The following is a 25,052-nucleotide window of genomic DNA, read 5'->3' on the forward strand; positions in this document are numbered from 1 at the left end:
GAAAAGGATGCTGACTGGTTGCAGCATGTGTTTGGATTGCTTTGGAAGAGAGAGGGTGTTTTAAAGAAGTGAATTAAGAAGTACAGTGTCCATGGAAGTACCTACAGAAAAGACATGCAGCAGAAACAAAACATCTATTAAAGAGAGTGGAGAGTGAAACAGATGGGTCATTAATTAACCTAACTTCCCTCTTCTGAATGGAGTCTACAAGACAGAGGTTATAGGGGAACCTCCCCAGATATGGGATCAATATTTCATGGTAGAGCAGATATGAGATTTCTACAGAGTAAGTAGCAGTTTAGAAGAAAAGTAAGACCAAGTGTGAAAGAGAAAACCCAGTTTTTTAGATGCACAGGAAGCAATATTTGTGATGTGCTTATCCCAAGAGAGATCAGAAGTCATGGAAATCGCTAATGGAGATATGTGATCTTGTCTAGAAATCTGAGTGTCATCGAAGATAAGCACAGGAGTAAAAGAACTGATTTTGTGAAATATAAGATGGGACTGAATTTTAGAAGTATTGAAATCAACTAGGTTATCTTTGCTCTACTGGAGAATTACCTGCAGATCAGCATTAAGCAATTGGTAGTGGATATTTCTGAAGTTGAAACTTTGTGCAGGGCAAGGTTTTTCAAACTGGAAAACTATGGATAGGATTTCTGGTCAATGGAAAAATGTCATTAATATACAAGAGATAAAGAGTGGGAGAAGAACCTTGGGGAAATTAGAAAACAGAGAGCCATCTACCACAGTGAGAGAGAGAGAGAGAGAGAGAGAGAGAGAGAGAGAGAGAGAGAGAGAGAGAGAGAGAGAGAGATTACAAAAACAGTTAGCAAAAACCATAAGATGGAAGCTTATTTAGAAGACTTTTATGCCAAATACAACTGAAAGCTTTTGAAATGTCAAGAGCAACAGAATTCAGTTTCAACAAATTATTCCATTGAGTATGTCCATAGATTGGTACCATATGCCAGTATATCGCCAGCGAATCTGCGCTGAAGGAATCTATACTAGTGATCACTGATCAGAAGGAAGGATTCTAAATAGTTTAGGGGTTGGCAGTTAATGGAATTCTCAATTAGTTTAGAAAGAGTAGAAGCAAATGCAATGGGATGATAATCGGATGGGAAGGTTTTGTCACCCTTCTTAGGAACTGGCTGGATGTGAGCAAATTTCCAAGCAGAAGCAGAAACACAAGTGGAATAAGAAAGTGTAAAAGAACACAGAAAGGAGTAAGCTCAGGAGCACTGGCTTTAAGAACAAGTGGAGAAATACCATCAAGATATGGTGCTAATTTTTTTACATCAAGACTGTCAAAATTCTTCTGACATCCTTTTGATGGAAAAGCACAGGAGGCATTGAATGGAGTGCACTGGGAATGGTAGAAGGTGGTTTAGCAAGATCATCGATACAAGAGTTTTTTTTTTTTTTTTTTAATGAAAACCCCAAACACGAAAGGTATCAAAACCTATAGTACTTAGTACCGTGCATGGGTTGAAGGAGAAGTATGGGAGGAGGGGGGATGCCGGAAACTTTGCTCTAGAGACTAAACATGGGTTTCACCACTTAAAGCCTCCAATAAGCAAAGTGGTGGTATTTCACCGGTTGATGAAAGTCATCTACCACCTGAAATATTGTCAAGCGGTACCAGGGGTTTCCCCTACAAACCACGTATTATATATTGTGATGCTACAAACTGTAAATGCCAGAGATAGTGTAAATTTAGTGTTAGTTTGCATAGCGTAGTGTTGGCCTGTTGTTCCTCTGGCATTTAGCCAGGGCTCCACATTGCTCGCCCTTGCCTCAGGGAGGCAGCCAGGTATAGTATAATTAGAAAGTTCTCTGGCAGGGGCAAACCCTGAACTGTGCCTGAGCTTGCCAGGGAGGGCCCATAGGGAAAAAAAATGCTAGAAGAGGAATGCATAAAGAAGCATGACAGTGAAGGAAGAGGGAGGGAACAGATGAAGAAGATCAAGATGGAAAATAGGAAGGCTGTCTACCTGGAAATAGTAAGTTAAAGGGATAGAGGGCCACCCCTATGGGAGGAGCCCATCCTTACACAAGGAAAAGTAAAAGGTTTGTAGTGGTAGGATCCACCAGGCAAAATGTTGGGATGGGAGGTGGGGGAGGGAAGTCAGAGTCGGAGTGCCCTATGTGGAGGAGGAATTCTGCTCTGTGGATACACATTGCAGCTCTGCATGAAATGCCACACTGACCAGACCAAAGGCAAGGGTGGTTCCCTATGGGTTGCCCCCACTGCAGCCCAAGTAGGGGAGGGCCTGCCAGAACACTACACATACTCTTCATAGGTCCAAACTTTACACCCACACACCGTCCACTCCTTACAGATGCACAGGTATACACACTTTTATTATTATTATTATTACTCATTTAGTTAGAAGGAAAGTAGGATTTTAGCAGGTTAGCTTTATCTTTAGCTGAGGTAGCAATAGAACCATATGCTAGTATATTGCCAGCTAAAACCATCAGGTTTTAACAGAGGTAGAGATGGGCAAAAGTTGTGGCCAATAGCTTTGGCAAAAGACCAGAATGCTCGGCTACCATTTGGACAAGAAGCAAGCGTTCTACTCTTAGCCTGTTCAAAATCTAGTTTTGGCTGATTAATAATTTTACAACTGTTGCCAGTTTTGGTGTAGGTGGAAAACAAACCTGGAGATTTGGATGCAAGCCAACTGACATAAGCAACTATCTTATCTTGAAGAGCCTTAGCACATTTATTGGAAAAACCAAGCTTTAGATAAACAATGAGATGTTAAGGAGGGGTGTGAAATAAAGGATTTCATCTCTACAGGGATAATTTCACTGACACAAACTGAGCTAATGCTGATATTAAAAGATTTAAAACAGTAAATTATAATGCCAAACACAAGGTTGAGAATGGCCATGAACCTCACTGTTAAGAAAGACTCTACTGGAGAAGAGACCATCACCAAGTTGTGGTCTAAGGTGCACAGAGAACCACTTACCTTGACCGTGTACTTGGAAGGGTTGTTTATGAGAAAACAATTAAGAGTGTTAACAGTGTGGTCAGGACATTTTGGTATTGTGGTAGGTAAATGAAAATGACATTTAAATGCAAAAGCTGCTGAGGCTTTTGCCCACATACCCTGCAATTAGTAATTGCAAAAGCCTCAGAATCTTGACCAGCTGGGTATGTGTGACTAGAAAATGGAAGTGAGATGTAGTTGCGAACATTAAAATCATCAAGGAAAATTACCTCACTGTTAAGAAAGTTGGACTGTAGAGAACCAAGTTTCAAAGGAAGGAAGTCACAGAAGTGATTAGCAGAGTTGGAGAACAATAGAGGCAACAGATGAATTTGACAGAATGTGGTAGAGAGATTTTAAGCCAGAGAAGATTCAAAATTACTACGTCTCTGCCAGGAAATATCAGACAAGATATATACACAAGTAGCATCTTTGAAGCAAAAGGAATCGTACATCAAATAATTGGGACAACTGAGATGAGCAGTAGTTGAATCAACCGATAATTGGGATTCTGTCAGAAAAAGTAAGTGGAGCTTGGTAGACTAAGTGGAAATGGACATTGCTGAGACTGCGACTGAGACCATGTACATTTGTGAAATGAATGAGTAAGTGTTTGAAAGATTTAGATCTTTTCTCAGATGAATTCATTCTATTAGTTTGACTATTCATGATGTATTCAGTAGTAAAAAAAGGTGGGGGGGGGGGCAGGTTGTATGAAGTAATAAAATTTTGGGATATGATGTACACACGGCAAGAATATACCCAGCTGCTTGTCATAATGTGGCCTCAACAATGCTTCCCCCCCCTTCCTGCATACAGACACTACTTGGACTCTCTCCAGTCACTAACTAGCAGAAAAGAGGCAGTGAGATTAAACACTAGCTGATCCAGATGCCTTTTAGAGAGTTACCAACAGGTTCAGGCTGGTGGACTACCTAGTGCAAATACCATTTTAGAGCTATACTCTTGCAATGTAAGGAAGACTGGATCTTACCATAATGCCTATCATAACTTCAAAAGGCAATCAATCATGCTGCATGATGGAAGAGACAGGGGGTTGCCAGAGCTTTGCTCTGGAAACTAAACATAGGTTTCACTACTTTAAGCCTCCAATAAGCAAAGTGGTAGTACTGTACCGGTTGGTGACAGTTATCTAGTATTGCCTGGTAACACAGAAGTGTCATTCCTCTGTGTGGCGGGGATGCCACACCTCAAACCCTGCTTACATTAGTTCACACCTGGGTAGTTGGCTCCAATATACTAGACGTCATATTTCAGGACATATACGTGGGGTTATACCCAGGTCTACTGTAACAATCCCACCATCGTGAAGGTGCAAGCTGAAGATTTGATTGTTGCAGAATAACCAGACTTCACTGAAATTCAGTCCACTTTGCTTAAGCATCACCTGAATATCTGTTACATCAGCATTTTACTCTCCCAAGTAGCAAGCCCAGTGGTCTCAATTCTAATCTCAACGATGTCCATTTCCACTTGCAGTCTGCCAAACTCCACATACTTTTTCTGACAGAATCTCAGTTATCGGTTGATTCAACTACTGCTCATCTCAGATGCCCAAATTATTCGCTGTATGATTCCTTTCGCCTCAAAGGTGGTACTTGTGCATATGTCTGTTCTGATATTGCCTGTCAGAGACTTGGCAATTTGGAATCTGCTCTCTTGGATCTTCTCTGGCTTAAAATCTCTCTACCTCATTGTGTCAAATTCATCTGTTGTCTCTACCGTTCTCCCAACTCCACTAATCACTTAGAGCTCTTTGACTTCCTCTCTTTGCAATTTGATTTTCTCCAGTCCAACTTTCCTAACAGTGAGGTAATTTTCCTTGGTGATTTTAATGTTCACAACTCCAGATGGCTTCCGTTTTCTAGTCACACCGACCCAGCAGGTCGAGATGCTGAGGCTTTTGCAATTACCAATGACCTAGCACAGATTGTTCATTTACCTACAAGAACACCAGACAATCCTAATCATACAGCCAATACGCTTGATCTTTTTCTCACAAACAACCCTTCTAAGTATACGAAGTGAGAGGTCCTTTAGGCACTTCAGATCACAACTTGCTGATTGCCTCTTCTTCAATGGAACCTTTATCTCATGGTTATTCCCAACCTCGTGTTGTTTGGCATTACAAGAATGCAAAATGGGAAACAGTAATCCGACCAAGGAAAAGAAGAAAAGAAGTCTGCGAGACTTCTTTTCTTCTCTTCCTTGGTCGGATTACTGTTTCAAAACTTCTGATGTCAACGTTTGCTCAGATTGTGTCAGTGAAATTATTCTTGCAGGAATGGAATCCTTTATCCCACACTCCACTTTAAAATCTCGTCCTCTATCTAAACCTTGGTTTTCCAATAAATGTGCTAAGGCTGTTCAAGAGAAGAATGTTGATTATCGTAATTGGCTTCTTTCTAATTCTTCAGTTTCATTTTCTGCCTACACCAAGGCTCGCAACAATTGTAAAGCAGTTATTAATCAGTCCAAACTAGAGTTTGAACAGGCTACCAGTAGAAAACTTGCTTCTTGCCCTGATAGTAGCCAAGCATTCTGGTATCTTGCCAAAGCTATTGGCCGCAACTTTTGCCCATCTCTGCCCCCACCTCTGTCCAAACCAGATGGTTCTGTTGTCACTTCAGCCAAGGATAAAGCTGACCTGCTAGCATCCCATTTTTCTTCCAGCTCATGTATTAATGATCTTGGTAAAACACCTACCACCATTCCCAACAAGCTCCATTCAATGCCTCCTGTGGTCTTCCGTCAAAAGTGTATCAGAAGGATTTTGATGAATCTTGATGCTAAGAAAGCACCAGGTCCTGATGGTATTTCTCCACTTGTTCTCAAAACCTGTGCTCCTTAACTTACTCCTATTCTTTGCCGCCTTTTTTCACTTTCTTATTCCAAAGGTGTTTTTCCTTCTGCTTGGAAATTTGCTCATATCCAGCCAGTTCCTAAAAAGGGTGACAATTCCCTCCCATCCAATTATTGTCCCATTGCAATTACTTCTACTCTTTCTAAAGTAATGGAGAAATCAATTAACCGCCAACTCTTAAACTACCTAGAAACTTTCCGTCTGATCAACGATTGCCAGTATGGATTCTGTCAGTGTCGATCCATTAGTGATATTCTGGCTTATGTTACCCATTTATGGACTAATTCAATGGAAAGGTTAGGTGAAACACAAGTAGTTGCTCTTGACATCTCAAAGGCTTTTGATCGTGTTTGGCATAAAGGTCTTCTAATCAAGCTTCCATCTTATGGTTTGCCAACTGTTTTTAGTAATTGGTTATCCAGTTTTCTTTCTGATCGCTCACCGAGGGTGATGGTAGATGGCTCTCTGCCTTCTAACTTCTCCACTAATGCCGTTGTTCCTCAAGGTTCAGTTCTTTCCCCCACTCTTTTCCTCTTGTATATTAATGACCTTCCATTGACAGGAAATCCTATCCATAGTTTTGCCGATGATAGCACATTGCATTCCACTTTCCATTTTGAGAAACCTTGTCCTGCTCAATCAGCTTCAACTTCTCGAAAATCTGCTACCAATTTCTTAAATATCGATCTTCAGGTAATTCTCCAGTGGGGCAAAGACAACTTAGTTGATTTCAACCCTTCTAAAACTCAGTCTTGACTTATAACTCGCAAAAAGGATTCTTCTGCTCCTATGCTTATCTTTAGTGACACTCCGATTTCTAGGCAAAATGATATATCTCTTTTGGGGATTACCCTGACTTCTAATCTGTCTTGGCACAAGCACATTACAAATATTGCTTCCTCTGCATCAAAAAACTTGGTTTTCTCTTTCGCTCTCGGCGTTACTTTCCTTCCAAACAGCTGTACACTCTGTATAAATCGCAAATCCGCCCTGCCATGGAATATTGTTCCCACATCTGGGGTGGTACCCCCAAAACCTCTCTCAGGCTTCTTGATTCCATTCAGAAGAGGGCAGTTAGGTTAATTAATGATTCATCTCTAACAGAGTCTCTCCACTCGCTGTCTCATAGACGCACTGTTTCTGCTGCATGCCTCTTTTACAGATACTTCCATGGGCACTGTTCTTCTGAATTGGCTTTTATAATTCCCGCTCTCTCTTTCAAAACAGTCCGAACACGTGCCACCACCAGCCAACATCCATTTACTGTCCAACTTCAAACCCACAGAACCAACTTTTCATCTTCCTCATTTATTCATTCAACTGCCGTTTTCTGGAACAACCTTCCTTCATACGTATTTCCTGAAAATTACAATCTACAGAAGTTCAAGTCCAATGTCAACAAATATCTTCTTTCGTCTTCTCAACCTCCAATCCAAGCACAGTACTAAGTACTATAGGTTCTAATACTTCTCGTGTTTGGGATTCACATAAAAAAAAAAAAAAAAAATGATTTTTTTTTTTTTATGCACCCCTCCACCCACTCCAAGGTATTCCTTTGTAACTTCATTAATCTCCAAAAAATTCATTCATGATAATCTAGTCTCACTATCCTGTTTGTTTGTTTGTTATTTGGTTTTTAGGAGCATTAGCAACTAAGGCCATATTGCTCCGGGGATATGCGGTGGTCATTCCCTGACCTTTCCGCAACTTCCGTATTTGGTGGTGACGGGCTCGAACCCCGGTCTAATCAAGAAGCGTGTGCTACGCACTGCTGCTCCTTCCCACCTGGCTACGGAGGCACCTCTCACTATCCTCTTTTAAACTATTTCTACATCTGCATAACACATAACTTGCCCTTCCTACAATATATATTCAAAGATGAATTTATTATGCAGTTTTAACCACCAGGAAAACATATGTATGCTAAAAAATATCATATTCAGGTCTGGAGGTCACATCTAAAAAAGAAAACTAGACAGCTTAAAAAATGACAACCAAATTGGTAAAGGCAAGAATTAAAAGCAATAATCATTGGAGGTATATGGCACTCTTTAGAGCACTAATTGTTGTCGTTATGAAGGACAGCTTCAAAGGTATGCACTTCAAAGTTTGGCAACTATAAACCTTAAGGGGACACCAATTAAAGCATATAAGGCTATAAAGGGAACAGACAAGGAGGTATATTTTAAATGGCAAGAGAAGCAGTGGTCACAACTACAGGGAGCAAGAGAAGGCCAAACTCATGAACTTTATATCTTTGTACAGTGTGCTATAGATAACTGGAATAATTACCAACCAGGGAGGGGGTAGTGGAAAGTCTGTTAAAGTTCACAGCAGAATGGAATGGTCATTTCTAGAAATGGTAAAAAGTATAAGTGACTGGAAATTTTATTTATTTCTTCATTATTATTATTATTATTTTTTACAGATGTTGAAAAAAGTATTTCCTTACATCATTTGGCCATTTAATATTAATACTAATCATCAAAAAGTTATAGACTGTATTATAGAAAGTTTTTCTTTAGCCTGTGAGTCATTAACCACTAGAATAAGCAGCAAGAGCAGCTGTAGCTAACAGCTCAGAGAAACTCACAGAGCACCTCACCATCTACAGGAGTAGACAAAGTTTTAATTTTTTTATTAATGTTTTTTAAAGGATAATCTAAACAAGAAAGGTACCAGAACCTAGAGTAATCTAATGCTATGTTTGGGTTAATAATTGCAAAAGCAGAACAGAAACAAAATGGATATGTGAGAAAGAGGAAAACATAGTTTGGTAAATTTGGAGTTGCAATGTGAATATAATTGTGCATGTTTTCAAATTGGTTTGAAAGAAAGGAAGGCGGAATTACAGATACTATGTGTGTGTGCCAGTTGTATTGCTAATTTTTCATTGGGCTTTGGTTTTACTTCCAATTTTGCCTGTTCACTATTCTGGGATTTCATCATACCATACAGGTTAGAAATGGGTTTTTTCTTCTTCTTTTTTTTGGAAAATAAGACTGATGTTACTAATATTATTTCTTCATATTATGCAATATAGTGATGTCAGAATTAAAAATAAAAATGTCCCATTTTAAATTATTTCTTTAGAGTGATTTTGTAAACCTGACAGACCTCAGCATACATAGGAGAAATGTTTTTTTTGTAAGGGGCAGGTTTGTGATTTCCATAGTCAGGGTAACTGCTTAGAAGAAAATCAGCACCAAGAGTGAAACAGGAAAGCCTAGTTTTATCAATGCAGAAACAGCAACATTTGTGATATGCAAAGAAAGTTTCAGTAAAAATATGTGACCCTGTTCAGAAATCTGACTGTTGCTGAACATAAGCATGAGTAGAAGACCCTTTTGAAAGAAATAAAACAGGAGTTTTAAAACAACTGAAGTTAACTAAACCTTCTTCTCCCGGGAGAATTATCCAGAAATCAGCATTTAAGGAAATGGTAGCAGACAATCCAGATCTCATAGTTGAGCAGGGTTTGTCCTACTTGTGGAACAAACCAGGCAAAATTACGGACAGGATTTCCTGTCAACGGAAAAAAAATCATTAATATACAAGAGAAAAGAGTAGGAAAAAAGAGGGAAAAGGACAATATACTCTGGTGAACTTTAGTTACTTTCCGACATTAGTTGGGAAGTAAGATGACAAGAGCATTGCAAAAAAAATATTTAGGAGTTCCTTGACCATTTGTCACAGTTGTAATAACCTCTACTTCATTGGAAAACTGCCATCCTTTAACAAAAATAAAAATCTCATAGAGCAAAAGTAAGGTGAAATAAGAAGGATGCTGTAACACAGTTACAAAGCATTTGAAAGGTATTCAGAAATTAGCATCACACAATAATTCTGAATGACTCAAATACAAAAATAGCAACAATATATCATTTCACATGCCCATCTTTAATCATGATAATTTTTTTTTTATCCTCTGAGTAGCCTTCTTTGCATATTACCATCTACATGTGTATTATTACTAAGAAACATCACTTGCCTGCTGAATTCATTAGGGAAGAAAAATATCATTATGGACTAGTGTCTATAATATTCCAGTTGATATCATATGTATCACACACAACTTGTCCAACTATCAACTCCACCAAACCCTCCTCCCACAGCATTCTAAAATGTGAAATATAAGTGGAAAAAAAAAGCAATCTCTTGATTTCTTTTCCCCACCTATTGAAGCATCAATTTTACCAGCATAATGCACACCAGATGTCAGAATAACATTCTAGCCTTTTTGTGGTCATGTACGATACTGCTGTGGCACCTTCCTGGAATGCAAATGTACTGGGGCAATCTGATTTAATGTTGTGAGCCAACTATCAGAATTTCTTTTATTGTCCTTGATAATACATGTTATAGGGTTAAAAACCTGAATGGCTTTTCAAATATTTTTTTCTTTTAAATTATATAATGTTAAAAGCATACCAAAACTGGCAAATGTGCTACTGACATCACAAATCTTGTTTGTTTTTTTTCAAAGCAATCATGGTGCAGAATATCAATAAAGATGAAGTTAACAATTAAAGAATTTTCAAAATGCATCAGCTATTTCAGCTAAACACTTTCAATTTTCAACCACTGGAAGACTGGAAATGAGTATGCTGGTCGGATGAGTCCAAATACCTAGTGCACGGACACACACTAACAGACACCTTCGTGTGGCACAAACAACACAAGTCCACGGATCCATTGTGCATGATGCCCACTATTCAGGCAGGTGGCAGTGGTTGCTTAAAATTGGGCATGTTTTGCTGGCAAGAACTAGAACCCCTGGTGCCAGTGTTCTCCACAGGACCTATCAAATGGGTGCATCGCTGATTCTTGTGGTACCGTATGGTACTGATCTCGATCAATATTAATTCAAACATACTATGAAATCAAGGTCGATGTGGCAGGAGTGGACGGCAAGTCCAGCTGGAATTGTGTTTGGATGCCGAAAGATTGGTAGAACTCAGCTTTCCAGTATGTAACCTACATATGCAGTTATAAGCCTCCTACTATTCAACTATTGCACTGACGTAATATGGCATTGCACGGTTCAACGCTGTGAATCCAGATCACCGAGAATATTGTTGTGTACTTTATGCTGACCTATCAGATGCCAGTCAGTTGACGGCGTCGATATGTTGGTTGAATTCTGCGATTCACTTTTGTTATTCAAATCTTTTGGACACTTTCTGAGTTGACTCAGTGTACCGACTCATTAACTCTGCAGCCATCTCTAAGGCAAGCTGAGTATTATAATTCCACAGCTAGTACACCATGTTAAATTCTGTGAACTGTTAGATGCATTGTTTGTCTTTGTCTCTGTACAAGTGCACAAATATAATATGATAAGTGCTACCCAAAATCTATTTTGGGTAGCACTTATCTCTGCACAGTGGGCATGGTCGTAGAGGGGAGTGGAGCAATTGCACAGTAGAGTTATGTGATTGGGTGATTATTGTGAATGCGTTTTGTTTCTGATTGCTTTGTGTCATCGAGGAGGGGGAGGTACTTAGCCTAGGTAGGGTGTTTATGGCCCCATCCTGCTGTTTTAAAATAGGAAAATGAGTTCCTGATTTTAAAACAGCAGCAAGTGGGGGGATAAACACCCTAGGCATGTCAATCTAGGAGGACAGGGGAAAACAATGAGTGGCACCTGCCAATCACTGCCTTCTTCCTGACTTTTAGTCGAAGTATGGAGTGGTACCCAAGATCTGAATTTTTACCTATATTGCAATAAAATAAAACAAAATAAGAACCCACGAGTAAGGAGTTAAATCAGCAAACATTTAGATTTAAATATTTTTTTACATCGAATTATAATATTTTTTTTTTAAATTTGTTATTAAAATATTCTACTTTTTAATTAAAAAAAGTACTTCATTTGTTAAATTTAGTGTGTTTATGTATATGTGTTGGAATTTTCATTTTTCATTTAAAAAATATAACACTATACAAAATATAACAATATAAAATTTTTTCAATATTTGTTGCACAAATTATCATTAAATCAATATAATGTTTAATTATGCAAATAAATTTTGCTGTGAATCACTTAAGTCACATTTATAAATAACAGAAAATTTTATAATATTGCAAAGTATTACACTTCCCCACAAAGCTACTTCATAATGCCACCTGCTGGCAAACTTTTCTGGGGAGAACACTGCCTGGTGCTATGGCCAGTTTCATTGGTGAGGTCTGCCAGCAGCTCTTAGGAGACCACATGTACCCTTCCATGTTGCATTTTTCCTGGAAATAAATGGGATCTTCCAGGATGATAATGCGCTATGTCATCAGGCCTGCACTGTGCATGAGTGGTTCAAGGAATGACGTGAAGATATCACCAATCTTGATTGGCCACCAAATTTGCCTTACCTCAATCCTGTGGGATGTTTTGGAATGGGAGGTAAGGTGTATGGACATGCAACCATCATCTGTTCCAACACTGTGGAAAGCCATGCATGCAGCATGGTTGCAGATCCCTAAGGACATCTTCAGATATCTAGTGGAGTCCATACCTTAGGCAAATAGCAGCTGCTAGTCATGAGAACAGTGGCCCAGATGGTATTAGATAGGGTCATAATTTAGTGTTCACTGGGTTTATAAGAAACAAGCACATTATATAATCTATATGATGGCTAGCCAAGAAAATATTTAAATTAAAATTATACAGTAATTAATGTAAAGCACTCGCTTCCCAGGAAAAGATATAAAAAGAAAAAAAAAAAAAAAAACAGACCGAACTATCGATAAATAAAAAATGCTTTCACTTATTATTTTTTTTTCTGGCAAACACAAATTAACTTTCCTAACACAGTAGGATATTAGCATTATTAGAGATATATGATGCAAGAAAGCAAGCTTATACAGCATCAGCCAAAAAAAAAACCCTTCCCATTTCACCCATCCATTTGCTCCAAATGTTTGTCCATGTCTTCCTTGAATTTATTTAAGCTATCAACTTCCACAACGACAGATGGAAGTTTGTTCTTGCAATCAACTACCCACTGGCTATAGGCAATTTCCAAGCATCTATTCAACAACTGTCTTTCCTCAATTTCAGTTTATGCTCCTTAAGTTTTATGATCCGAGCAAGAGGAAGAATCCCATCACCATCGAGCCTGCACAATCTATTCAAGATCTTATATGCCTCAATCCTATCACCTCGCAGGTGCCTAGTGTCCAGACAATGCAATTTGCAGAACTTAAGCCCTTCTTCGTAAGAGCATCCCTTTGTTCCCTCACCAGCCTTGTTGCCATTCTCTGTACTCATTCTAGCAACTCTACATCCCTCCTAAAATGAAGCAACCAGACCTGTACACAGTAATAAAGGTGTGGCCTGACCACTGCCTTATACAAGGCGATAATAACCTCCTTATCCCTTCTAGCAAAGTTCCTGTATATCATTGACAAGGTCCCATGGCCTGTCTGCACTGACCAGAAATCTTCATATCTAACTGTACAATTATCCCCAAGTCTCTTATTCTCCAACTTCATATCTAACTGCACAATTATCCCCAAGTCTCTTATTCTCCACTACCCAAAGTATAATACCACCCAGGTGCTACATTTCTCTGAGGTTATTGCTACCCTTTTGCAGTACTTTGCATTTGTCAATGTTAAACATTAGTTGCGACTTCTCGGCCCATCTGCACAACTTTTCCAGATCCTGTTGCTGCAGCATACTGTCATTACTGTTATTAACGACCCTGCCAACTTTTGTATCATCTGCAAACTTGGCCATTAAACCTGATACACCTTCATCGATATCATTGATGAATACACAAAACAACAATGGGCCCAACACCGAACCCTGGGGGACTCCACTAATAACATTAGTCCACATAGAGCAATGTCCATTTATTACCACTCTCTACCGTATTCCACTCAACCATCCCTTTATATATTGCAGCAACTTGCCCTTAATGCCATACTGCTTCAATTTATATAGTCTTCCATGAGCAACAGTATCAAACGCTTTCCTGAAATTCAAGTATATGATATCAAAATTATTTTTCGCATCCAGTTCCTTCGTGACCACTTACAGTATCCAATCAAATTGGTCAGGCAAGACTTCTCCTTAAACCCATGCTGTGTCTGAATTATTACTGCAGTCTTGTCTAGATGATCCTGCAATGCTTCTTTAACCAGTGACTCCATTATTTTCCTTGGAACAGAAGTCAAATTAACAGGTCTGTAATTACTCGTGTCACCCTGTGACCCACATTTGCAAATTGGAGATACATTTCCACATCTCCAATCCATGAGGACTTCCTGAGTCCAAGGATGCTCTCATAATTATGGCTCAAGGTTTGCTCACTTCCTTTGCCACCTCCTTTAATATAACTGGATAGATCCCATCCACCCCAGGTGCCTTTCTTATGTTTAACTTCAACAATTTCTCCTCCACTTTGCTCTCAGTTATCACAAATTCATTTAAATCTCATTTAGTTTGATAAACATCTGCCCTTCTATTCCTTGAATAACTACTTATGTGTGAATGTAGATGCGCAAAATACTCATTTAGTTTGGAAGCTATCTGAGAATGATCATCTACAGTTAAACCATTGATATCAAGTGCACCAATCTGATTCATCCCCTTCCTTTTAGAGTTTATATCAGTAAAGAAGTCTTGGCCAAAGATTTCTCATAATCTGCATTTGCTTGCCTAACCTGCTTTGTGACTTAATTACAGACCAGTTTATATCTACCACAGGCTTCTGTGTTGCCTAATAATTTATATGCATCCCATGCATTTTTCTTCTCTGCCACAAGTCTCATTAGTTCATCTGACATCCACTTGGGTCTAAACCTAGAACAGTATTTCTTAGTTGGAACAAAGAGCCTAGTAGCTTCCAAAATTACTTCCTTGAATGCTTCCCATTTAGAATTTGGCTCTTGGTAACATCATCAGTTGGTCCCACTGTATAGAATTTTAAAAATCTCTGCGACCACTGTAGTCACATATACGAAAGCAAAAACCTTTCCCTTTATCCCTGATGGTAGTTACATTCTTAAGTAAATCCTACATCAGTACACTGTGATCACTGCCACCTAGTGATTCCTTTATCTGTAATTTCTTAATGTGTGAATAATCACTGCTGATAATCAGATCAAGAATGTTACTTCCTCTGATTGCCTCTCTAAAACATTCTGCTGTAGAAAATAATCATCCAATAAATCCACAAAAGCTTTGCTAGTGTGCTAATGACCAACCCACAAGTTCCAGCCAACATCTGGGAAGTTAAAATCCCCCATAAGACACTCTGATTTCATGGTGCCAGGTGGCTAAAGTTCTTTACCTATGTAAACTCTAGAAGAAAAGGGATGAATCAGATTGGTCCACTGGATATTGATGGTTCAACTGTTGATGATCCTGCTCAGGTGGCTAACAAACTAAGTGAGTATTTTGCATCTACATTCACACGAGTTATTCAGGGAGGGAAATGCCAGAGGTGAATTAAACTCTGGCAGTGAGCTAGATGATTTTGTAATAACTGAGAGGAAAGTGGAGGAGAAATTGTTGAAGATAAACATAAAAAAGGCACCCAGTGTGGATGGAATCTATCCAGTTATATTAAAGGAGGCAGCAAAGGAAGTAAGCAAACCCTTAGCCATAATTATGAGAGCTTCCTTGGACTCAGGGGAGGTACCCATGAACTGGAGATGAGTAAATGTGACCCCAATTCAAAAAGGAGGATCAAAGGGTGACACAAGTAATTATAGACCTGTTAGTTTAACTTCTTTTCCAGGAAAATTAATGGAAGCACTAGTTAAAGAAGAACTGCAGGATCATCTAGACAAGACTTCAGTTATAGCTCGTACACAGCATGGTTTTGTTTAGGGAAAGTCTTGCCTGACCAATTTGATTGGATACTATGATGTGGTCACAAAGGAACTGGATGCAGGAAATAACTTTGATATCATATATTTGGATCTTAGAAAGGCTTTTGACACTGTTGCACATGGAAGACTGTTGAACAAATTGGAGCAGTGTGGCATTGGAGGCAAATTGCTGCTATGGATAAAGGGATGGTTGAGTGGGAGAAGACAGAGAGTGGTAATCAATGGACACTGCTCATCATGGACTAATGTTATTAGTGGAGTCCCTCAGGGTTCAGTGTTCGGTCCATTGTTGTTTTCTGTATTTATAAATGATATTGATGATGGTGTATCAAGCTTAATGACCAATTTTGCAGACGATACGAAGGTTGGCAGGGTTGTTAAGGACATTAATGACAGTACACTGCTGCAACAAGATCTAGAAAAGATGAGCCGATGGGCTGAGAGGTGGCAAATGAAGTTTAACATTGACAAATGTAAAGTACTACATATGGGAAGCAGTAACCCCAGAGTAACATATGAACTCTGTGGTACTACCCTGACAGTGGTAGAGAACGAAAAGGACCTGGGGGTAATTGTGCAGGCAGATATGAAGTTTTCTGAGCAGTGCAGACGGTCTGCAAGAGTAGCTCATGGTGTCTGTCAATGATATACAGCAGGAGTGGCCTACTTAATTTGTGATATGATTTACTTTTTTCCTTCAAAATGTGCCGCGATCTACCATCTCAAAAAGGTGCACAAATCGAGGGATGACTGTATATTTAAAATTCGTCGTGAACGACCAAAATTAAATCCGCGATTGACACGTTGGCCACCCCTGATATATAGGATATACAATAATATTCTAGCAGGGATAAGAAGGTGATTATCCCCTAGTACAGGAGTGGGCAACCCGTGGCCTTAAGGCCGCATGCTGCCTTTGTCACACAAAGATGAAATAAAATCATTAAATAATCCTACTACTTTTAAACTAATATTTTTTAAAATTAAATATTCAAAACGTTTTAATAATAAAAAGCTTTTTATATAGTTGTGCACAACTAAGATGGAGCCGAATATCCAGTTGTTATCTAATAAAAAACAAACTCAAAAATCTCATTAGTTAATTATCAAAAAAGATGTTTCGGCTGAAACCAATGCATTCTGATGAGTCTAGCTCATTAAAAATGTGCAATCGAAGTGGTTTCAGCCAAGACACCTTTTTTGGTAAACAACTCAACCACCAAAGCATCAAATCTTCAACTCATTAGTTAACTCATATTAAATTATTTTTTTACAATAGTACAGTTTTTTCTAATTATTCTTGTATAATACACAGAGAGAATGTTAAATAATTGCTATAAATTTTCATTTGAATAACAATGTAGAAAATAATTTATCTTTATAATTATATATTTTTAAATTTTATGTTAATATAAAATGTAGGTGGATGTATTATGATGAGAATATTGTAAATATGTATGTTTTATTGAAATTAATTTGCCTTTTCTATAGTTATATGTAATAAAATTTAACGGTGGTAGATGACTTTCATCAACCAGTGAAATACCACCACTTTGCTTATTGGAGGCTTGAAGTGGTGAAACCCATGTTTAGTCTCTAGAGCAAAGTTTCCGGCATCCCCCTCCCCCAATACTTCTCCTTCAACCCATGCATGGTACTAAGTACTATAGGTTTTGATACCTTTCGTGTTTGGGGGTTTCATAAAAAAAAAAAAAAAAAACGCTGATAATTAAGTATGTTTTTCTTCGTAAGTAGTGGTTCGAAGGATCGGTGCAGCCTTTCCACTATTTCCAAAAATGAATATGGCCTTTTATTCAAAAAAGATTGCCCACCCCTGCTCTAGTATAAGGCAATGGTCAGGCCACACCTTGAGTACTGTATACAGGTCTGGAGGCCTCATTTCAAGAAGGATGTAGAGCTGTTGGAATGAGTACAGAGAAGGGCAACAAGATTAGTGAATGGAACAAAAGGGTTGCTCTTACAAAGAAAGGCTTAAGTTTTGCAAATTACAATGTCTGGAGAGTATGCACCTGCGAGGTGATCTGATTGAGGTGTATAAAGCCTTGAATGGTTTGAGCATGCTCAATGCTGATGGGATTCTTCCTCTTGCTCAGAATAATCACCTGAGAGGGCATAAATTCAAACTGAGGAAAGACAGATGTAGGATAGATGTGCGGAAGTTTGCCTTTGGCCAGCGGGTAGTTGGTTGGTGGAACAGTTGATAGCCTGTTCTGGAAGTTGATAGCCTAATTTTTTTTTTTTTAGACTATCATCATATGCCTCTACTAATGCTAATGTAAAATTATTCTTTACATCCCATTCTTCTGTGATTACCTCACAAGTAGTGAGTCATGTTGATCAGGCATAATCTTCCCCTTCATTCCTATTTGGATGACCTTGTATCACTTTAACTATAAGAACTCCATAATTTTTCTTGCACCAAAAATCAAACTTAAGTGTCATTTTATTACTCACTTTATCCTTCAAACCACATTTGTGAATAAAAGATATTTGCACATCCATGGGGATTTCCCCCAAATCCAAGATGCACTCATTATTATTTCAGCTAAAAGTCCAATTACCTTTTCTGTGCTTCTTTTAATATAATCAGATGCTATCAGCAACAGGTGCCTTGTTTAGTTTTAGATAAAATTTTCCCTCCAGCTTTCATGTTATCATAAAAAATAAGTAACGGCGTAAATAATAAACCTAAGTTATTAAAGCATTTACCTATTTACACGTAAAACATAAAACTGGTGATTTTGCTTTCCCTTCTGTTTTGATGGTCCATATAAATAAATAAAATTATTTCACCTGCAAAATCACTCTTAAACCCTATACAGAATAATGGGATAGGTTTACTAGTAATCCTTATAACAGGTTTAACGTTCGATCCATGCAATATTTATCACCTAAAGTGACAGCCAAGTGTAAATCAAATACAATACGATGATCTTGAATTTTCTTCGAATATTATTAACAGGAGTAAACAGAGCTTGTATTTCAGAGAAAAAATATTATCTTACCATTCACTTTTTTTTTAATTATCGATATGATAAATTAGTGTATAAGTCAAGTAATTTTTCAGGAGCACTACGTTACTTTACTGAAGCAGCGCGCTTTACTAAAAACAACTTCCAAACTGCATAACTTTTTTTAAAAATACAAATCTATTTACAGGTTTGCTCCTCAGAAAATAAATTTCAAGCTTCCAACTTTACTTTCATTCCCAAGCGCTAATGAGAGCATGAACGGACATGAGTGAACTTCATTATTAATTATTTATGCAGCAATGACAAATATACAGAAGTTCGTTTTTTAGAATAAGGAACTTACCCAATGCATTTAGAATCACTACATTACTAACACATACCTATGATCAGCAAATACTATATCATCCAAGACATCGTTAAAGTCACGCGCCATCTTGCCTTTAGTACCACTCGCAATCACTAGGGTAAAATTGCCACCAATTACGTGTAGAGAATATTAAGAGCTCATTATATCTGAAGTGATAAAATACTATAAATAATAAATAATGTACACTAGTGGTTAAAAGTTAAGGAACAAACACAAAAACGTAAATAAATCAAAAACATTTTATTAGATTTTTAAAAAACAGAGACATTCGTTTTAATGTGCCTTAATACACAAAGGCTGGACAAATTTAAATCTTAAAATGCAGAGATTAAAGTGCTAATGATTTCATGAGTTGTCAAAAATGGCGAGTCAATAATTTACCAAACGCGCCCTAATAAGACGTGCGGCTTCCGTAGGTAACGATGCTTGCGTTACATCGATGTGCCAGGCTAATAAGAGACGATTAAGTACTGTTTGAAGTAATTTGAAGTGTTTGAGTTGGAAAGTGAGTGTTTGAGTGAAAAATCAATGCCTTCAAGCATTGATTTTGCACCGGTGGTTGACTCGGCGATGGGGATGATCATTATTTGTTCCACATGCCACATTTCTTTGACTCCCTGCCTTAGGTCTGTGCATTTCTTGATATTTCCTATGAAGGTTATCTGGAGTTTGCTGGTGTTCAGCAGCACTGGGCCCAAACATAACCTTCTTGTCGATGAAGGTTATGTCTGGTCTGTTGTACAGGATCGTCTTGTCCGTTATTATGGGACAGTCTCAGTACATTTCGCGTTGCAGTCTCCACTTCGGCTTGGGTTCATACTTGTAATATGGTACACTTTTTTGATCAACTGGTATTTTTGCACTAGATTCTAATGTATTATCCTGACGACCTGGTCGTGTATACGAGTGTACTTCGTCTGCGTGATTACATTGCATCCCGCAGTGATATGCTGGATTGTTTCTGAGGCCAGGTGACATCGTTGACACGTATCATCTGTCATTCCATGTCCTTGGTGATGTATTTCATGTAGTTCCTTGTGTTGATTACCTGGTCTTGTATGACGTGAGCTCCCATGTGTTTAAACACGTGAGCTCCCATGTGTTTAAAGCCATCGTCTCTGTGTTGTCTAGATTAATTGAGGTCATTGTCTGCGTGGATAGCACAGTGGTATCGTCACCGTTCTCCGTCGATGACGCGAGGAACTTTAATCCTTACTTGATGGGCTTTTTTCACTCCGTGGCTGAGTTAGTCGGTCTCAGGCGTAAATACAAGGCTTTTCCCCAAGAAACTGGAATTTATCATCCAGCAAAACAGACACATCGACCATAGAACACAGGCAATTAACAGAGATTAGACACACAAAGCACGGCAGACGAATTTAAATATTCGGGTGGCCTAAAAATAATAGTTTTTTTTTTTTTTTGATTGAAGTCATTGTAGTGACTGCTATGCAGTGTCTTCTTCAACCATCTTTCTGTCTTGTTTCTTCTGTCTCTGTGAGTGAGGTTACCTTGTTAAGGTTGACTGTTGCATACCGTTTGTCTGTCCTTCTTATTGCTTGATAGATTGGGCATTGTTTTCGTGGAAGTAATCCCACATGTTCTTAATCGCCTTCAATGTTCAATCTTCTCTTGTTCAATGAGGTCACTCAGTGTCCTCTCTCCTTCTTTCCATCTCTCTATGGGCGACAAACGGTGTTGTTGGCAGCTGTTCGTCATCATTATTCTAGTCGATGACATAATCTACTTCGGGTCAGTATGGGTGCAATCTATGATCTAGAAGGAGTGGGTTAGTTCTGTGACTGCGTAAGTGTTTATGGCTGTGACCATGTTCCCACCATTCAGCTTTTATTTTAGCAAGCTTCTCAATTTCTGAAAGCATTTCCCAGTCAGGTGGGCCTTGATCTCCTTGTGTTCTTACTGGCGAGCTTTCATCATTCCCTAGATAGTTGTCTTTGCCATGGCTTCAAACTTGTCACCGGTCTCCAGCTGCTAATTTTCGCCGACTGGATGTCCTTGATGGAATCCTATGGTCTTGAATTTGTCTCGGCCAAATTTAATCCTGATGTCAGTGCTGAACTGTTTGGTGATGTGGAGCTTTTGTAGTTTCTTTGCGGTTGCAGCATAGAGTTTGATGTCATCCATATACATGAAGTACCAGGTGATTATAAAATAAGTTCCGCTATTCAGGATTCCCTAGTGTCAAAATGGTTAAAGATAGCGCTGTGAAAATCGGTGGGTATGTCATTTAGGGTATGGAGGAAGCGATTTGTAGAAGAAAATAAATTAGTTCAGATTTCCAGCATCAGGGGAGAAATTGGCACTGTAAACATGAGATGAAATACTTAATTTACGATTAGATTTTAATATCAGAACTTAGAAATCTACAGAAATTGTTCTGTGTGCTTCACTTGAGATGACATTCTGAAAACGAAGGACTGCGTGCGATACAGTTTCGCGTAGCATCTCATCGGGGACGTTAGCTACGTGCTGTTTAATGCTTGCTTTTAAATCGACAAGCGTCTGTATGCTACCACGGTAAACTATGTCTTTCAGGTGTCCCCATAGCCAGAAATCACAGGGATTGAGATCTGCTGATCGGGTTGGCCAGAACTGCGGAAAGTCTCTAGAAATGATTTCCGAATGTTGAACGGAGCAATTCCTTCACTTGTCGACCAAAGTGAGGAGGCACACCATCTTGCATGAACATTACAGTCTCCAAGCATTGCCTTTCTTGAAGAATAATGAATAATGTGATCTCTTAGAAGAGATCCTACTAGTTACCGTACACCTTACAGGGCCATGAGGTGTAGACTCTTCAAAGAAAAATGGTCCGATTATAAACTCTGTTGTGAATTCACACCATACTGTAACGTATGGACTTTGTGGTGGTCTTTCATGCACAGCAGATGGACGAGAATATTCGGCAATTTTGTGCATTTACAGCCCCACGAAGAGTGAAACATCAGACCACAAGATCATTCGAGCCCATATATCGTCAATCATTCGACAAGATCATTCGAGCCCATATATCGTCAAGTTCCATATGAGCCAGAAATCGTAGAGCAAAATCTATTCGTTGTTGCTGATCACAAGACTTAATTCTTGCACTACGTGAATCCTGTACAGGAACCAGCGTAAAATTATTCGAAGCACTTTACATACAGTAGGCCAAGGAAGGTTCAAGTCTGTTGACACACCCCTGGAACTACTATTGGCAGTGTTTCGCATTCTGACCATTGCAACAAAAAATCTTGGTTGACAAGTTAAATTTTTGAGCATTGGATTTTAAATTTCGATAGAAAGATGTCGTAAGAAAACAAAAAAATCACGTTGATTGTCAATGATTGCCCTGCCTACCTTCACTCGGTAATTTCGAAACTTACAAGTGTAAAGCTTGTTTTCTTTCCGCCGAATACCTCGTCTAAACTGCAGCCAATGGACCAAGGCATTATTAAGAATTTGAAAATGTACTACCGAACTGCGCATACTGAAAAAAATTATACTGAGAATAGAAACCAACCAACCTATAGATCTGCCGATGTGCATATCAGAGTTGGCGAAATTGTGCGGTAAAGATGTGACGGAAACAACGATTAAGAATTGTTTTACAAAAGCAGGTTTTGCTAAAACACTAATTAACAGCGATGAGAGGGATGAACTGCTACAAGACATTGAGCAATCTTGGGAAGAGTTCCAAGTGAGGTTTGATAAATGGAGGAACTGTTCTTGACGAATTTTAGGAGCTGATAATGATGTCATAGTAGCTGAATATCTGAGTGACTCCAACATTTTGGAGAGTATTTAAAGAACTAGTGACAATATCGATGATGAGTTGGATAAAAACGAGAGCAATATTAAACCTTCCAAACAAGAAACGTTGGCAGCATTTGAAACTTTGCGTCGTGGCCTTCAGTGGGAAGAAAATGTGGCAAAAATATATTTGAGTGTTTAAACAAATGCGAACATATTTATGAACGGTGTACAGTAGAATCCAATGTATAACAAAAAATAACAGAACATTTTACGACATAATTCTTAAAAGTGTACTAATATATTGCGCCCATCATGTAAGTAGTCATAAATTAATTATTTTAAAATGTTAAAAAATTTATTTATTCTCACTTATTTCTGATTTATTTCCCATCTTTTACTATATTTCTGAATTTAGAATATTTTTCATTGTTGAAAAGGTCATATTTCTTTATAACGAAATTTCTATTTAACGAATATTTTAAAGCTAACGATCGATTATTTTATATAGATGTCCGACTGTACATAGGCAGTATTATGGGTAACTAAGAATAAGAACAGGTGATGGATACTTTGCATGTACACTAATGCTAAGAGCATAGTAAATAAATTAGATAAATTTGAAGTGCTGGATAAGTCATCAATTGTACACACTATAGACATACTGGAGACATAGTGACATAAGGAAAGCAGAGTTTGAATATGTGGAGTACAATGTGTAGAGAAAGGACACACAGCAAAGGAGGCGGAAGAGTTATGTTCTTAGTTAAGAAGCATATTAACAACAACTATTCAGAGAAACAGAGTAGGCCAGTAAATCAGAATGTCTTATAATGGGAGATTTCAACTTTCCACATATTGACTGGCACTTGGGGATTGGTCACTCACACACTAACAAGATTTTGTGGATTTATCGGATGACTGTTTTCTACAGCAGCATGTTGGAGAGGCAACAAGGAAAGCAATACTCTTGATCTGATTATCAGCAATGTTTCTTTGTGAATCAAGAATCTGTAGACAAGAAAATCACAAGGTTCCAGTGATCACAGCGTGCTGATGTGGGACTTACAGATGAAATTGCTATGTAGGGTGAAGGGAAGGACTTTTACTGGTCTCAGATAGGGTTTAAATTCTGTTCAGTGGGACGAAGTGGTGACGTTCCAACAGCAAATTCTAAATGAGATAGGAAGCATTAGGGGGAAATAATCATAGAAACTGCTAGGATTTTAATACCAAGTAGGAAATTCCGTTCAAAGTAAATCGATGTTAGATGAACTAAAGTGACCAGTGGCAGAGAAGAAAAATGCATTGGATGCATGTAAATTATCAGCTGACAGTTTATGGTAGACATAAATTATTCTTCAATCAAGCCATAATGGATCTTTGGCCAGTTAAGGCAGAATAGGAGAAGTCTCTAGCATATAATGCAAAGAAAAACAGCAAACATTTCTTTATTTATGTAAACCCTAGAAGGAAACGGTTCAATCACATTGGTCAACTAGAAGAACGAATTAACTGTTGATGATCCTGCTCAGGTTGCTGACAAACTGAATGCGTAATTTGCAATACGTTCACACTAGAGGAATTTTTAAAGGTTGGGGATGTTAGAAATGACAAATTCTGACATTCCCAACCTTCCAAGTTTCTCTTCCAAATCCCTGATGAATCTGGAAAAGAAACTGCTGAACCTAAACTTAAAGAAGGCACATGGGACAGATGGGATGAGTTCAATTATATTAAGAGGAGCAGCAAAGAAGATAAGCAGACCCATAGCAATAATTATGAGTGAATCTTTGGATTCAGAGGAAACCCCTGTAGACTGGAGATTTGTGGATATATCCCAAATTTACAAAGGTGGATCAAAGAGTGACATGAGTAATTACAGACATGTAATTACTCATTAAATTAAAGGGTGACATGAGTAATTACAGACGTGTACCCTTAGCTTCTGTTCCAGGGAAAATAATGGAGTTACTAGTTAAAGAAGTAATGCAGGTTCTTCCAGCAGCCATCATTATAAAAATTTCATAATAATACTTTTTTAATTATTCTCTATGGTGGAGAACAGAGGGAGAATGGAAATACAACAGAATCACACAAATGGATTCGGTCAGTGGCAAACGATTCAATAAAGAAAGCTTACACAGCATCAGCCAAAAAAAAAAAAAAAAAAAAAACTGTCCCACATGACCTGTCCATTCCTTCTA

The 25,052-nt window shown here is 38.3% G+C and overlaps 1 protein-coding gene across 2 annotated transcripts in view; it reads right to left on the minus strand.

The window, feature by feature from the left end:
* LOC150082159 (protein LTO1 homolog) overlaps positions 1 to 19,164 on the minus strand; it is a 58,258-nt gene extending 39,094 nt beyond the window's left edge. For both annotated transcript variants that reach the window (XR_016547308.1, XM_090380020.1), the window contains exon 1: positions 19,106 to 19,164. Coding sequence is in view for 1 of the 2 variants with exons in the window: in XM_090380020.1 (XP_090236146.1) it covers positions 19,106 to 19,158 (53 nt within the window). In the remaining variant the exon portion in view is untranslated. The remainder of the gene's footprint in view (positions 1 to 19,105) is intronic.
* Between the last annotated feature and the right edge of the window lie 5,888 nt (positions 19,165 to 25,052).

Source organism: Mastigoproctus giganteus, chromosome 8, assembly GCF_048544385.1.
Source record: "Mastigoproctus giganteus isolate SK-2022 chromosome 8, ASM4854438v1, whole genome shotgun sequence".
Lineage (NCBI taxonomy): Eukaryota > Metazoa > Arthropoda > Arachnida > Uropygi > Thelyphonidae > Mastigoproctus > Mastigoproctus giganteus.